The 16,023-nt window shown below is 44.1% G+C and overlaps 1 protein-coding gene and 1 long non-coding RNA gene across 7 annotated transcripts in view; one reads left to right on the top strand and one right to left on the bottom strand.

Annotated features, from left to right (window-relative positions):
• The window catches only part of TTLL11 (tubulin tyrosine ligase like 11), a 256,423-nt gene that overhangs the window by 103,005 nt on the left and 137,395 nt on the right, over window positions 1–16,023 (top strand). For all 6 annotated transcript variants that reach the window (XR_014081856.1, XR_014081857.1, XM_081588769.1 and 3 more), the window contains 2 exons: window positions 8,413–8,508; window positions 9,255–9,370. Coding sequence is in view for 4 of the 6 variants with exons in the window: in XM_081588769.1 (XP_081444895.1) it covers window positions 8,413–8,508; window positions 9,255–9,370 (212 nt within the window). In the remaining 2 variants the exon portion in view is untranslated. The remainder of the gene's footprint in view (window positions 1–8,412; window positions 8,509–9,254; window positions 9,371–16,023) is intronic.
• On the bottom strand, window positions 6,185–15,184 carry LOC145545087 (uncharacterized). The gene is made up of 4 exons (XR_014081858.1): window positions 14,954–15,184; window positions 13,075–13,274; window positions 10,621–10,792; window positions 6,185–9,347 (listed from the first exon to the last, which is right to left on the bottom strand). It is a non-coding gene; the product is annotated as an uncharacterized LOC145545087 (long non-coding RNA).

A 16,023-nucleotide genomic window follows, 5' to 3' on the forward strand; every position in this document is an offset into this window, starting at 1 on the left:
TTGATGTTCGTTTTCTCACCCTTGCTGCTTGTAGCCTATTTTTCTCACTGTAGCTAAAGTGATTCTTTTAAAACATGTCAGATCAAATTACTTCCCTGTGTAAAGTCTCCAATGGCTTTCTCATTGCACTTAAAATCCTGGCTCCTTACCATGGCTTGCGAGATGCTACATGATCTATCCCTTGCCATTCTGTCTGACCTCATCTCCTGTCTCCCTCTCTCTCACTCCTGGCTGTTCATCAGAAGTGCCCTATGTTCTTGCCGTTCCTTCTGCCTGGAACGCTCTTCTTCAGCTCTTCAAATGACTTATTTGCTCACTTCACTCAGTCCCTGTTCATACATCACCTCCTGAGTCTTTGGCTTCTGGTCGTGATGGAGTAACAAAGACTGGACTTAACCTTCTTTTGAAAACAACTAGAATACCAGACAAAGTACATGAAAGAAGTGTTTTCAGATTTTGTACAACAGACAGCTCGGCATCATAATCCCCAAGGAAAGGGGGGAACAAAAGCCAAGATGCGTCTACGGTGGCCTCAGCTTTCTGTCTGGAGGCGCTCTCCAAGACATGGGCGGGGGTGAGGGGGCACCTAAACAGAGCCCTGTGATCTCAGTGAGTTGAGGAGATGGAGATAAGCATTTAGTAACGCCAAGGTGGCTGGAATTCTGTGGGCAGAATTCTTTGAAGGAGCAACCCAAGAGGGAAAAGTGTTCCAGGAACTGGCATGGGAATCCCTGTACATCTTTGCTGAGTGCTGGGCCATTCATATGTGGAGGGTTAATCCACAGAGTTGGGCAAAGAATGACCAGGGAACTGAGAAGATGAACCAGAGCTCACACAGAGCAGGGAGATGTCCAAGCTCCAAAGAGTCCGTGTGGAGAGTGCTTGGTGGTTACTGGACACATTCAAGGGAGACTCCAGAGAAGTTCTGTCCTAATGGATTGAATCTTCCCTGGGATGAAAGTTACTCTAGACTCAACCTAGTAAAGCTTAAATAATAGGCCCGGAAGGTATCAATGTAATCTGCAAATAACTGACTGCCTAAAAACTTCAGTTCGGTTCAGTCGCTCAGTCGTGTCCAACTCTGCAACCCCATGGACTGCAGCATGCCAGGCTTCCCTGTCCATCACCAACTCCCAGAGCTTGCTCAAACTCAGGTCCATTGAGTTGGTGATGCCATCCAACCATCTCATCCTCTGTCATCCCCTTTTCCTCCTGCCTTCAATCTTTCACAGCATCAGGGTCTTTTCAAATGAGTCAATTCTTCACATCAGGTGGCCAAAGTATTCGAGTTTCAGCTTCAGCATCAGTCCTTCCAATGAATATTCAGGACTGATTTCCTTTAGGATTGTCTGGTTTGATCTCCTTGCAGTCCAAGGAATTCTCAAGAGTCTTCTCCAACAATGCAGTTCAAAAGCATCAGTTCTTCGGTGCTCAGCTTTCTTTATGGTCCAGTTCTCACATCCATACATGACTACTGGAAAAACCATCACTTTGACTAGACGGACCTTTGTCGGCATAGTAATGTCTCTGCTTTTTAATATGCTGTCTAGGTTGGTCATAGCTTTTCTTCCAAGGAGCAAGAGTGTTTTAATTTCATGGCTGCAGTCACCATCTGCAGTGATTTTATAGCCCCCCAAAATAAAGTCTGTCACTGTTTCCATTGTTTCTCCATCTATTTGCCATGAAGTGATGGGGCCAGATGCCAGGATCTTAGTTTTTTGAATGTTGAACTTTAAGCCAACTTTTTCACTCTCCTCTTTCACTTTTATCAAGAGGCTCTTTAGTTCTTCTTCGATTTCTGCCATAAGGGTGGTGTCATCTGCATATCTGAGGTTATTGATATTTCTCCCAGCAATCTTGATTCCAGCTTGTGCTTCATCCAGCCTGGCATTTCACATGATGTACCCTGCATATAAGTTAAATAAGCAGGGTGACAATATGCAGCCATGATGTACTCCTTTCCCTATTTGGAACCAGTCTGTTGTTCCATGTCTGGTTCTAGCTGTTGCTTCTTGACCTGCATACAGGTTTCTCAGGAGGCGGATAAGGTGGTCTGGCCTAAAATTTTCGCACTTTTTAAAAAGAAGACAAAATCCAGATACTGAGCATTAAATGTCCAGTATCCAATAAAAAGCCACTAGATATTCCCCAAGGCAGGAAAAGGTAACTCATACCTAGGGGGAAAATCAATAGGAACAGTCCCATAAATATTAGAAATGATGAAACTAGTAGAAAAAGGATGTTAAGACAGCTACTACGACTATGTACAAAAGTTTAAAAGAAAATAGTTTACTGTAGAGAGAAATGAAGCCATGAAAAAGAACCAAATGGAACTTCTAGGAACCAAATGGGAGAAAATGCAATATCTATACTGAAAATTTCACTGGATAGGATTAACAGCAAATTAGATACTGTAGAAGAAATGATCTGCAAACTTGAAGACATAGCAATAGAATTTATTCAGAATGAAACACAGAGAGGAAAGTGACAGGAAAAATAAATGAACCCTCAGTTACCTATGGTACAATATCAGATGGTCTAACATCTGTATAATTGGAGTTTCCTGAGCAGAAGAGACAAGGAAGATACAGAAAAATATCTGAAGAAATGGCCATACTTACACTAATGTGCACACACACACACCAAGGCTTATCAAAATCAACCCAGTGACAATAAGAAAATCTTAAAAGCAGCTAGAGAGGAAAGCTAAAAGCAGCTAGAGAGGAAAGACATATTATGTTCAGAGGAATGAAAAATAATTGAAAACCTCTCATCAGAAACAGTGCAAACCAGAAGACAACAAGATGACAAATCTCACCAATCTCAGGCCTTTCCTGACCACCAAGCCCGTCCCTCCATCCACTGTACACGCTCTATGTTCTTACCTTGTCATAGATACTTACTTGCTTGTGGTCTCTCTTCTAGAATGTAAGCTCCAAGAGGGCAGGAGTTAAAACAAACCTTGTCTTCTTCACTGCTTTATCCCCAGTGCCTGGAATACTACTTAGTGTTTGGTAGCTGCTCAATAAATATTTGAAAAATAAAGTTGTCTTCCAAGAAGAAGAGTGTAAGGGCAGAGAGCAGGAAAGCATTCTAGAACTACTAATGTTGTTGTTTAGTTGCTAAGTCGTGTCCCAACTCTTTTGTGATCCTGTGGACTGTGGCCTGCAAGGCTCCTTTGTCAAGGGATTTCCCAGGCAAGAATACTGGAGTGGGTTGCCATTTCCTTCTCCAGGGGATCTCCCCAAACCAGGGATTGAACTCAGGTCTCCTGAGTTGGCAGACAGATTCTTTACCACTTGGGAAGCCCAGAATTACTAACAGTTCAGCACAATTAGAGCTCAAGATGTGCAGCATTGAGTAGGAGAAAAGAAAGCTAGAGTTTGACACAGATGCTGGTCACAGAGGAATTTGCAGGACATGCTCTGGAACTTGGGCTTCCTCCTGTAAGTTGGGATTTTAGGTAGAGGAGTCCTAACATTTTATATACATTTTATAAAAATTTCTCTGGTAGCCCTTTGTGCCAGGTGATTAGAGGAGTGAGTTTGAGAGCAGGGAAATGAATGGGGGAAGGTATTAAAGTAGTCCAGGTGAAAGATGGTACAGGTTTGATCTAGACTAGGAACAGGGAGATTGGGCCAGGTCTAGAAAGCTCTTTTGGGGGCAGAATGTACAGAGCCTGTGAGCAGCTAGATGTGAAGGAAGGAGAGATTTTTGGCTGACTGCTGCTGGCTGAAAGTCCCTCACAGACTACAGTTAACATATTGTCCAGGACTGCAGTCATCTTGAGGCTACGGGGGAAAGATCCCCTCCCCAGCCCACTCACATGGCTGTTGGCAGGCCTCACGTCCCCCTGCCTGTTGGCTGGGACATCAGTTCCAGAGGCCATCTCAGCCTCTCCATCAAGCAGCTCACATAGTATTTAATGAAAGTCATCTTTATAGTTCTTCACAAGTTCAAGGAAAGATGAGCTTCCCTTAGTGTTGAGGGAACAAGAGAGTAAGAGAACGCATCGCAAGATGCAAGCCAGTCTTTTTATATAACCTAATATTTGAAATGATACCCCATCATTTCTGCCTTATTTTGTTTGTTAGAAAAACATTACTAGGTGCGGCCTGCTCTCAGGGAAAGGGGCTTACATAAGGGTATGAATACAGGAGGTGGTATCATTGGGACCATCTTAGAGTCTGCTGACCACAGATAGTGAGTTTGGTTATGTTGAATGTGAGGGGTGTGGGATCTCCAAGTTGGGAATACTCTGGATGCAGATGGATGTGTAGTTCTGGGGCTCAGGAGGTACTTCCCTCTTACTGGAAAGCAGGTTGGAGGCTTTACCTGAGTTTACAATGAATGGCTCAGGGCCCTTTTCTCTCCAGCTTGCTTTGGAAGTTTCCGGAGGGGAGGGATGAAGGACAAGATATCTTTGAGTCCCCAGGGCACCCTGTAAGTAGCAACACATCATTGCTGATTGAATGACTTGGAGGGTGGAGAGTATCACATAATTGAAAAGTTCTCTCTCTCTCCATTTGACATTTCCTGCTCTGCCACCCAACTGGAGAGAGGTATTCCTATTTCTAAACTCCTGGTTTCTGGTGTGCAAAGTGGATGTTAGGTTAGATTAGTAGTGTTGTTGTTCAGTGGCTCAGTCATGTCTGACTCTTTGCAACCCCGTGGACTGTAGCCCACCAGGCTCCTCTGCCCATAGAATTCTCCAGGCAAGAATGCTGGAGTGGGTTGCCATTTCCTTCTCCAGGGGATCTTCCCAACCTAGGGATTGAACTCAGGTCTCCTGCATTTCAGGCAGATTCTTTACCACTAAGCCACAAGGGAAGCCTGGATTAGTAGTATATATACTACTAATCTAGTGTAGATAGATAGATATGTAGATATAGATATATACTTTTCCCATGGGAACCCCAGGATGTAAAAAAAGATAAAAGTTGATCTGATCTGGTCTCCCCAGTGCTTCCCCCTTAAAATAATCTCATTTTGAAAAACACTGAATCAAATAAATTCCTGATTTTCTGCCAGCTCTGACATTCTGGGATCTTATGAAAAGACCAGCTCTAAGCTCCTCCAAGTCTTGTGACTCTGTTTCTTGAGGTCCACTGCTGCTCCATTTTTCATTAAACTTTGGGGAAAAATTCATCTTTCCTTGAACTTGTGAAGAACTATGAAGATGACTTTCATTAAATACTATGTGTAAAATACCATGCAAAGCATTTTACATCCCATTATCTTTACTTGCTCCTGTCTCTTTGCCTGGGCTCCATGAGGGTAAGGACTTGGTCTAGTCCATTCCTGTATTTCCGGAAGCTGGAAGAGTCTCTAGGGCACAGGAAGCATTCAGTATTTAATGAATGAATGGAGTAAGGCAGGCACTATTCTTAGTCCCATTTTACAGATGAGGAAACTGGGGCTTGGAGCTGCAAGTCACTTGCCGGTAGTTACACAAGCTGAAGGCAAAAGATTTGAAATGAGTTCCTCTGGACTCCAAAACTAATAATGCCATTTCTTGTTGATGGGATCAGTAGGAAACCAGAAAGGGAGCCAGCGTATACTGAGTACTTTCTTTAAGATGAGCATAACTCTAGGGATTTTTTTTTTTTTTTGCTTCCGTTGTCAACTACCCTGCAAGGAAGCTGTTGTTATGCCCATTTTTTTTCTGATGAGTTATGTGAGGCTCACAGAGGCCTAGAGTCATGTAGCAAATATGAGAGACTGAACTGGACTGAAGCCCAAGTCTGGCTCCAGAGCACTCAACACAGTCAACTACACGCACCAAAGTTTGGGCTCTGGAAAGTTTTATGCTGCTGCTGGGTGCAGGTCCCTGCGGCCGGTGAAATTCTGCCACTCCTCTCCTCCAGCTTTCCGATAGCTGTGGATTCGTGAAATCCCTGTGCACTGAGCTGAGACGAATCCACCAGGCTGAGAAAGGACAAGTCCAAGCTTCTAAGATGTAGCAAAAAGTAAGAGTCCATGACTCGGGATGATAAACGTTGACACTGCCCCCATTGTTCTCCGTAGGCTCATCAACATCAGATCTCAGACCAGGTCTGAAGTTAGACTGATGATGTCACCAGAGTCTCTTACAGGCCTCATTACTCATATCCACTTGTCATATATTATTTAGCAGATCTATAATACATGTAACATTTTCTACTGAATTTCCATTCCTTTCTTCTTATGACCAGGGAAAGAAAAATAGAGTGAGGATGACTTTTCCCAACTTTTCATCCTTATTGTCCTTTCTTGAAGAATAACCTCATCTTGAATTATGTGCCCTGCCCCCAACCCCCAAATGGTCATCCGGGCTCTGAGTTCATTAATAAGGATAAAGCTGCTGCCAAGCTGCTAAGTCACTTCAGTCGTGTCCGACTCTGTGCAACCCCATGGACTGCAGCCTACCAGGCTCCTCAGTCCATGGGATTTTCCAGGCAAGAGTACTGGAGTGGGGTGCCATTGCCTTCTCCGTCAACAGCCTCTAGACTGGTTTGATCTGCATGTCTCCCACATAACTTAAAGTCGACCTGTTCCAACTAACAAGGTGGTGTAAATCAACTATACTCCAATAAAAATTGAGGGCTTCCCTGGTGGTCCAGTGGTTAGGAATCCACCTTGCAATGCAAAGGACATGGGCTTGATCGCTAGTCCGGGAAGATCCCGCATACGGTGTTTCACAACTGTTGAGCCTGAGCTCTAGGGCCCGTGCTCCTCAAGAAGAGAAGACACCGCAATGAGGAGCCCACGGACCACGATGAAGAGCTGCCCCTGCTTGCTGCAACTAGAGAAAGCCCTTGGGTAGCAATGAAGACCCAGTGCGGCCATAAATAAATAAATCTTTTTGAAAAAATTGAACCAAAAAAAAAAGCCGACCTGTCCCAAACTACTTCTTTCCTTCCCCTGAAATCTATTCTCCCAGCTGCATCCCTGACTTAAATTCATCATTTCACTCTCAACCCAGCATGAGTGAGTCCTCCACCTTCATACATCCGATCCCAATTATCATTTAACTAATGCATATTCTAGATAGACAAGTAGATGGATTTCCCCTCATATTTTCTTCTTGAGTCCACAGAGGAGGTGATGCAGCTGTATCTTTGTTCTCTCCCCTCCTTTATTCTCCGTTACTTTTTGAAGTTTTGGGATGGTATCACTCATATTAGGAGTTTTCTACCTTATCACCTCCTAGAGAGATAATGACTGTCCTCCCAAGAATCTGGCATCCTCGTAGTCCACGTCTGAATCCAGTTAGAAACTTTGATCTCACAGGTGAGGAGACGTTATCTAGATAAAGGGCTCTTTCAGGCGGAGGGAGTGAAATGCACAGGGTGGCTTACCCCAAGCATGGGACTTGTGAGGAATTGAAAGAGGCCAGAAGACAAAGCCACACCTGAGGCAGAATGCCAGGTTCAAGAGCAGGCGGTTGGCCGGTTGGCAAGGGTGCTAAAGCTGGCCATGGGTGCAGGCTGGCTCCAGGGGCGTGTGGGCTGTGCCGTCACAGAGGGCCCCACACTCCAAAGGGCTCCATGCTTGGTTTAATGCTCTGTTTCAGCATCATGAAATTTGTTAATACTTTTTGAACACTGCATTTCCATCTTGCACTGGGTCCCACAAACTACATAGCCATTTCTGCATTTCTGAAATCCAGCTCTGTCATTTACGAGAGGAGCAGTCTCAGGGAAACCCACTGGCTTTTCCGAGACTCACTTTCTGCTTCTGTGAAATGCAGGGCATGATCCCTACTTCAAATACGCTGTCGTGAGAATGAATCAAGATTGTGAATAATTGGTGCATTGTATCATAACTGGTGCCTAGTGGGCACCTAATAAATATTCCTGTCTTCTTGGGTAGGAGGGTCCATCAGAATTATCCAGGGTATTTGTTATTGAAAATACACTGGCTGTGTTCCACTCTGAAATACTCTGACTCATAGGTGTGGGCTAGGGATGAGCAGTGGTTTTGAAAGGGGTCCTTAAGTGATGCTGATATATACCTGAGGTTAAGAAACATAGTTTCGGGTTTTTTAGAGATCCAGCTAAGAAGCAACTTAAAAGAGGAGAACAGAAGCAGAGGGAGAAATTGATGGACTATTACTGATCCTTAACATAATAAAAAACCTGTTAAAAAAGAGCGAGGTCATCATCTTACAGCCCTTCAGATGACATTGATGGTGCTAAAATGAACCATGGGACCTCATCCTATTACCAAGGCCCCTGTAAAATTTTCTGCTGTCCATTTGGCCTGACAAGTCCATCCAGAGGAAGAGGGGCTATGGATGAGAGAAGCCAGGGTCAAGGCCCAGGCTAGGGGCGGAGTTGGAATTTATTTTCACCTTAATACCCCTAATATAGTACCCGATTCCTGAAAAGACACTGTAACTAATTCTGAATTATGTTTATCCTGCCCTAGATTTTAGGCTTTGACATTCTTCTCATGAAAAATCTGAAGCCTATACTACTTGAAGTAAATGCAAATCCCAGCATGAGAATCGAACATGAGCAAGAAGTAAGTATTTTGAGTATCTCGTTGAATGTATTACCAGGCAAACTGAATGTTCCCACTCTTCTCGCTGCTCCCTTGGCTAAACAAGATTTGACATTGTCAGATTTGCCCGGCCAAGTTCTGTTCCTGACTAAATAACTTCAGTTTTGTTGAGTTCAGAACGTCGTCTATTAATATAAGACCTATCCAACCTATGGTGACTTCCCCGCGTGCCCTTCTCCAGTTCTGAAGATCTGCAAATGGAGAAGCAGCTGAGCCTTTCCATCAGTTTTGACATGAACTAATTAGTTAGCCTCAGGAGATGAACTAATTGAAATTCCATGAATATGATTTAGCCATGTCGACATGCTTCAGTCCCTAAGATAAATAGTACATTGAGCGGTGCTTATCTCCCTCCCCCAGCCCCCCCCCCTTAAGAATTCATTAAAAAAGACTGGAAGGAAATACACCAACTATTAATCCTGGGTTTTGGGTGGGGGTGGATTATGAGGGTTCTTTTCTTCACCTCTTCCATATTTGCAAATATTCTACAATGAGCATATATCATTTTGATAATGAGAAAAGCCCAGTGCTATTTTTTTCCCCCTTCGTGTATTTTGTTTATTTGTAAAAGGAAACTGACATTTTAAAGGTAGACTGAAGGGAGCCTTTAAACAATTCTTGACAGCACAGCCACTGGGGCTAGTGCTTGTGGTCAGTAGGTGCTGAATCACTGTCTCTACCATAATGCGCAATCCTTACCCTTCAAGCTCTCTCCAGGGGTGTTTGAGAATGTCCCCAGTCTTGTCGATGAAGAAGTGAAAGTGGCTGTGATCAGAGACACTCTGCGTCTCATGGACCCACTTAAAAAGAAAAGAGAGAGCCAGTAAGTATTTTTTACATCATTTATTTCTATCAATTCTGCTTCCCGTGTCCTAAGCAGGTAAGCTCTCGAAACATGTTAGCATCGTGAGTGAGATTTCTACCTTAACAACCTAATGAATCATATTTTCATCTATGAGTATTACCTTCCGGATATAGTGACTCAGGGTCAAGAGATGGAGACACACTTGCAGTTCAGCAGATGAATTTCTAGCCAATCGTTATCTGAGTCTGGAAAGTCTTTCTGGAAACCCACTCTCCCCCAGCGACAGATTCTCCCTTCCCTCACCATTGCCCACATGGTGCTTCTCTATGAAACCCTCGAGCATAGGGAAAGAGTACAAAATGCTGGAGAAGGGGGCCACAGGTAACTTGGACGTGTGTAGTAAGGATCGCTTTCTTTTAATTTTCTTCATGGTGTTAACACTCTTGCAATATAAACTTTTTGTTTCAAAATCTGCAGAACCAACTGTCAAACCTGTGGCAGTTCTATAATATTTACAACCTCATAATACCTGTTCATCCCACCCACCCAGTAACATCTAACTGAAATATTGATGGGAGTATGTGCCCAGCCCTTCCCTCCATGGAATCACCCCTGAAGTGAAAGACATGATGTCACTTGGGTATTTTGTAAGTTTTGTTTTCACCAAATTCCTGGCTTTCGCAAAGTGAGGGTTGAGTAAATATCACTGTGCCTGTTTTAGGCAGAAAAACCAAAGACAAGCATTTCAAACAGCACTCTTGGTACCCCTGACATATCAGTTGGACCCAAACACCCCCCAGACAAGTAAAGCATTTGTCAGCTGTGGTTTAGGAACGTGAGGAACCCCGACTTCCCTGAGCAGGTGGTGCTTCGCAGGCTCCTCGTACTGCTGCCCCTCACCGACAGGGCTCAAGCCCAGATATTGTCAGAATCACCCTCCAGTAGTGCTTCTCCCCTTGGCCACACGTCAGAACCATCTGGAGAGCTCTTGTAAATGCCAGTGCAAGCGCCCCCACTTCTAGAGATGCTGCTTTTAATCAGCCTGGGCTGGAGGCCCGGCCACGGAAACAGTGTAGGTTCCCCAGGTGAGTCTATCTCGCAGCCGAGGCTGGGCACCGCTGCCCTGCAGGAAATGTCACTCTGAAGGAGCATTTGTCATATTCTGAGTCAGGCTGGATGGTGCCTGCTTGGTTGAGTTCTCTTCCAGAGCATTTTTTGCTGTGTGAGGCACGGATCCAAGGCCAGCAAGGCTCGCTGAGAATGCTCACCTGTGGTTCACGTGGGCTGATCCCGCCAGGTGTGGCCTCCACCGACGAGGGCTTCAAAGCGGTGGCAGGTCAGGTCTGCGGAACCCTCACGGGAGCAGCTCACGGGAGCAGCTCACGGCAGCTGGATAATGGGTCTACTCGTACACACATGCAGCTGCCTTTTTTAGCCATCCTTGAGGAAAAGCAGTGGATTAATTGCAGTTTGGTCAGATTCATTGCAATATAATTCATTTCTCAAAAATCCACTCTCTAATGGTTATTGATCTCACTGGTAGAGATTAGGTCTTGAGTGACTGGGTTGCACTGCAGGGAGATTTTGGTGGCTATCATGCCAGGATGGCCCAGGGGGATAGATTTTTAAAGATGACCTTGACGTGTTAACCGTCTGATCCCTTTGGTGGGAACAAGTTCAAAGGCTATTGTGTGGCCTAAGCCTTCTTAACCTCTGCCACCAAAACCAGGAAGAGAGGAAAGGGGACTGCTGTATTTTACATTAGATGGCCTCAAAACATGATCAGCTTTCATTTTCTGGTTCTAGTTGTTTGGTTTTTTTTTCACTGACACCTGGCATTTGATGTGATCCACATGAGCTGCAGATCTAAAAGTTAAAAGCAATTTAAATGGGCCCAGGACCATTGGGAGGGATGGGAAAAGCATTTTATGACTTATCACATCATAAGTAGCTGCACCTCATTTTTAATTTAAAAAGCATTGACTTTTCTTTTCTTTTTTTAAACTGATAACCAAGTACAGAACTTCAAGAACCTGACTTCAATCTTAATAGAAAAATGCTTTCATCTCACCGTTTCCCTACCTACAATATAACTGAAGTGAAGTCTCTCAGTCGTGTCCAACTCTTTGCGACCCATGGACTGTAGCCTACCAGGCTCCTCCATCCATGGGATTTTCCAGCAATAGTACTGGAGTGGGTTGCCATTTCCTTCTCCAGGGGATCTTCCCGACCCAAGGATCGAACCCAGGTCTCCCACATTGTAGGCAGATGCTTTACCATCTGAGCTGCCAAGGAAGTATGTTAATAGCTAAATGGCATTTACTGATATTTTTCCTTAATTGTACTTTTTTAAAAAAAAAACAAAAACGAGCAACGATTGTCCATGAAAGCATTTTGTAATCTGTAAAATGCATTATATGTAAGGAAATATTATCAGCATTTTGATAACTTTACCATACAGACCAAGGGCTTTTCTGGTGGCTCAGACTGTAAAGAATCTGCCTGCAATGAGGGAGACCGGGGTTCGATCCCTGGGTCAGGAAGATCCCTTGGAGTAGGAAATGGCAACCCACTCCAGTATTCTTGTCTGGAGAATTTCATGGACTTAGGAGCTCGGCGGGCTACAGTCCATGGGATCACAGAGTTGGACACGACTGAGCAACTAACACTTGCATACAAAACAAAAGGCTGAAATTATTCTCAACTCCTTTGTGTAAAACTGTTTCAGAATAACTTGGAAAGGCACCGTATTTGTGCCCATAGATAAGGCACAGTGTTGTAGTGCTGAACTGTGTGTTCAAATCTGGGACCAAGTCACGCCAACTGCAGGAAGTGACGTCACAAGGACTTCTAGGCCAGCAGTTAATTTTAGAAGCCGGAGTTTCTTGTGTTTGAATAGGATCCAACCTAAATATTTAAAAAACAAATGGTATCCTTGCCTTGCTCTTCAACTCCTTAGCAAAAGAGAGTTTGATGTATCCCTCATCAGTTCATTGAATACACTTTGTCAGCAAGACTGTTGAAGGTAGTTTTCACTTTTCCTGCACAGACTGAAGCAAAAAGGCTTAAGCTGATCTAAACTGCTCTAGAAAGGTGCAGAGGGGGCCTTGGAAGGGTATCAGACACCTGTGTCTGTGTGTTCTGCATCTTCACACACCCTGGGAGTAGGGGGGCCATGTAGGCTGGGGTCAGTATATTAATGCGGCAGAAAGCAGTCCTCATGCCTTCCACGGGGAGAGGGACCTGTGACCCTACTGAGACCCATCTTGGCATAGTGGATAGAACTTTCTCCTGAGCTGAAGAGACTGAGATTCAAATCTTGACGTTGAAGATGTGGAGAGCTATTCTGAGCCTCGGTATCCTTTTCTGTAAAATGGGGATAATGATGTTTAAGTGAAGCAACGTGCAAGACTTACTATATAGTGTGTGTATGCTCAGTCGTGTCTGAGTCTTTGTGACCCCATGGACTGTAGCCTACCAAGATCCTCTGTCCATGGAATTCTCCAGGCAAGAATACTGGAGTGGGTTGCCTTTCCCTTCTCCAGGGAATCTTTCCCACCCAGGGACTGAACCCGAGTTTCCTGAGTTGTCTCGTGCATTGCAGGCGTATTCTTTACCACTGAGCCACCTTACTATATAGTAGGCACTTAATAATGCTTAGTTTACTACTCACCAATAAAATTATCTGCTAAAATTTGAACAAACAAACAAAAAGTGCTTACCATGCTCTTTTCTGGTATACTTAAAGTAGACTTTCGAGTTTAAAACCAATGACACATCCTAAAACCAAAGCTGTTGGACCGCTGTAACTAGACTTGACATTGGAGCTGACTGCAATGGAAAATTTTGTTTCCATGTAGCATGATGTCACTCGCCCAGACAAATTTATTTGTTGGGTTAGGAGAAAATATACCTTTGGCCCCTGAAGGAACAAAATAGCTGTCATATGAGAACTGTTTTGAACTATGATGACTTTTTGTAATATCTGATGACTCTATTGATTTACTTCCTAGGATTCTTTACAGGCACTGCAGGAGCGGGGGAAGGGGGATTGATGGGATAGGATTCTAGAACCCTCCTATATCTCTGCACACACATAGGGAGGTAAAATCCACACAATATAAAATTAGCCACACGAAAGTATACAGTTCAGTGGCATTTAGCACATTCATAATGTTGTACAACCAGCACTCCTTTCTAGCTCCAAAATATTTTGTCACCCCAAAAGGTAACCCGTTATCCATTAAGCACTCACTCCCCATTCCCACCTCTGCCAACTTATTTTCTATCTCTGGATTTATCTTTTCTGGTTACTTCATGTAAATGCAGTTTTTTCTGGCTGGCTTCTTTCACTTAGCATGTTTTTGGTTCACCCATGTTATAATATGTATCAGTACTTTATTCCTTCTTATGCCCCAATAATGTTCCATTCTGTGGATATACCATATTTTATTATCCATTTGTCACTTGATGGACATTTCCAGGGGAGTCATTTCTTTTTTAACCAGAGGGGAGCTGGGATGACCTATTTTATACTTTGGCATTCTCTAGATTTCCTCTGAGAGGGAAGGATCTTTTCTGCTACAAGAAGTTTCTAAAGCCCCCAGTTTAATCCAGCCCCATCATTTTATCGATAGAGGCACAGAACTGGCAGGGACCTTAGAAATCAGCATGCCTGTCAGCTTCTGGGCTCAAGAATGTCCCTCCTGAGCATCCATGACGGAGGAGTGGCTCGTGTCCTGACGAGGCACTGGACTTGGCATCAGCAAGATCTGGGTCGAAGTCCTTAATCTTTGATCAGTGCACAATGAGCTTGGCCAAGTCGCTCTATTCTCTGATCTCGTCTTTGAAATGGGGATCAAGGGCTCTCCTTGGCTGGACTGTCACCGACATCGGGTGAAATGACGCATATGAGAGGCCTTCATGGCATCTGAGGGCATTAGACAAATGCTAGTTCTTAGGGTCACCACATGGTCAATCAGGCTTCGTTTGAAAGTTATGCTGATAGTGACATGTAAGTCACCAGCTCCTGAAGCAGCCTATTTGAGTTGTGTATGTAATGATTCCCTGTCTGAATTGTACACAACAAAACTAAGGTGAAGAAGATCCATCACTTGCCGGGGGAGGAAATCAGGAAAACCAACGGAAGCTGTCCTCTTTTCTCAAGGTATTTGGGGAGCCTAAGGTTTTCTTTTGAAACACTTCTATCATAAGCAGAAGAGGATAAATTGTTTTCTTAGATTATTTTATAAACAAAGTGATTATTCCATCAATTGATTAATTTTTGGAAGATGGGTTTACCCCTTGGTGGAGCTATTTTTCTAGTATTTTGCTCCTTTTCCTGGATGTAGATGTTTCCTGGATGTAATGATTCTTAGGAATCATTACCCTTTAGGACCCCCAGAGTACTATAAATAAAGCCGGGGACAGGCTTGGAGGAATCTGAGGGGATTTCTTGATGTCATGAGTGCCTGGGAGCTGGGGGTAGCTGGGGGCTCCTTGCCTGTTATTCAAAAGTATACATTTGGAACATGCCTATGTAAGTCACAGAAGCCCTTTTCCCCCGGCAGCGCTTCATGGTCCTCTCCCAGCTTCACTTACCTCCTATCACCATGACAACCAGGTTTAAATGTAGGGTGGAGTCAGCCTGCCAGTACAGCTTCGTCCCTGATTCAGAGAGGTTCATCTTCTGAAGGCTTCACTGGGAGATCAGGCTTCACTTCTTACCTTGACTCTCAAGTGTGTCCCTTGGATCTTGTGACATGTTTAGAGCCCACACACTAGGCGAATCCTCAAATTAGGTTGATTCTATGTAGAATCTAGAATAAAGGTGAAACATTCTAATATAACATTCTCTTCTTAGGGCTTCCCAGGTGGCACTAGTGGTAAAGAAGCCGCCTGCCAATATGGGAGACATAAAGAGATGCCAGTTCTCGATACCTTGGTGCAGAAGATCCCCTGGAAGAGGGCATGGCAACCCACTCCAGGATTCTTGCCTGGAGAATCCCATGGACAAAGGACCCTGGCAGGCTGCAGTCCATAGTGTCACACAGATTCGGACACGACTGAAGCGACTTAGCATGCACACATTCTAAGAGAACAGAAATCAAGGAATCTCCCAGTGGTTTGGTTTCACAGCTGAGGTCTGGTAGTCTGATCAAGGAATGTAACTCCGTCCTGTCCTAGGGAAGAGTATCAAACATACGTTAACCAGAAATTCCCTCAAGCCCGGATCTCTACCCCTTAAATTGGCAGAACATCCCGACTGAAATCCCCTCAGTGATAGGCAGGAAGGGTTTCTAAACTATTTGGACTAAACATGCCTTTGTGAATGTAGAACAGTATCTTTCTTACTTTTCAGAGTAGTCTTCTGGAAGCAAGCATTCTTTCAGGAGAATCATCCGACCACCCTGTCAAATGGCCCATCCACATGCACACAGCTGACATTTTGTTGAAATTCTGGGGCTTTGTTGACCCCTAATGATTTCTTTGTAGCAAACAAGCTTGTAGTAAACAAGCACGCCCTGACCCCAAGCACCTCTGACGATTTCACATAAATCAGAGTCACAGAGAAATGAATATTTGCACACTTGTTGGGGTTTCATTTTACACCCTGTATCAGGATCACATACACAGATACTGATTATTTAGAGCATTTATTGAGCACTGAC

Source organism: Giraffa tippelskirchi, chromosome 4 (assembly GCF_054371585.1).
Source record: "Giraffa tippelskirchi isolate mGirTip1 chromosome 4, T2T-mGirTip1v1.2.pri, whole genome shotgun sequence".
In the NCBI taxonomy this organism is placed as follows: domain Eukaryota; kingdom Metazoa; phylum Chordata; class Mammalia; order Artiodactyla; family Giraffidae; genus Giraffa; species Giraffa tippelskirchi.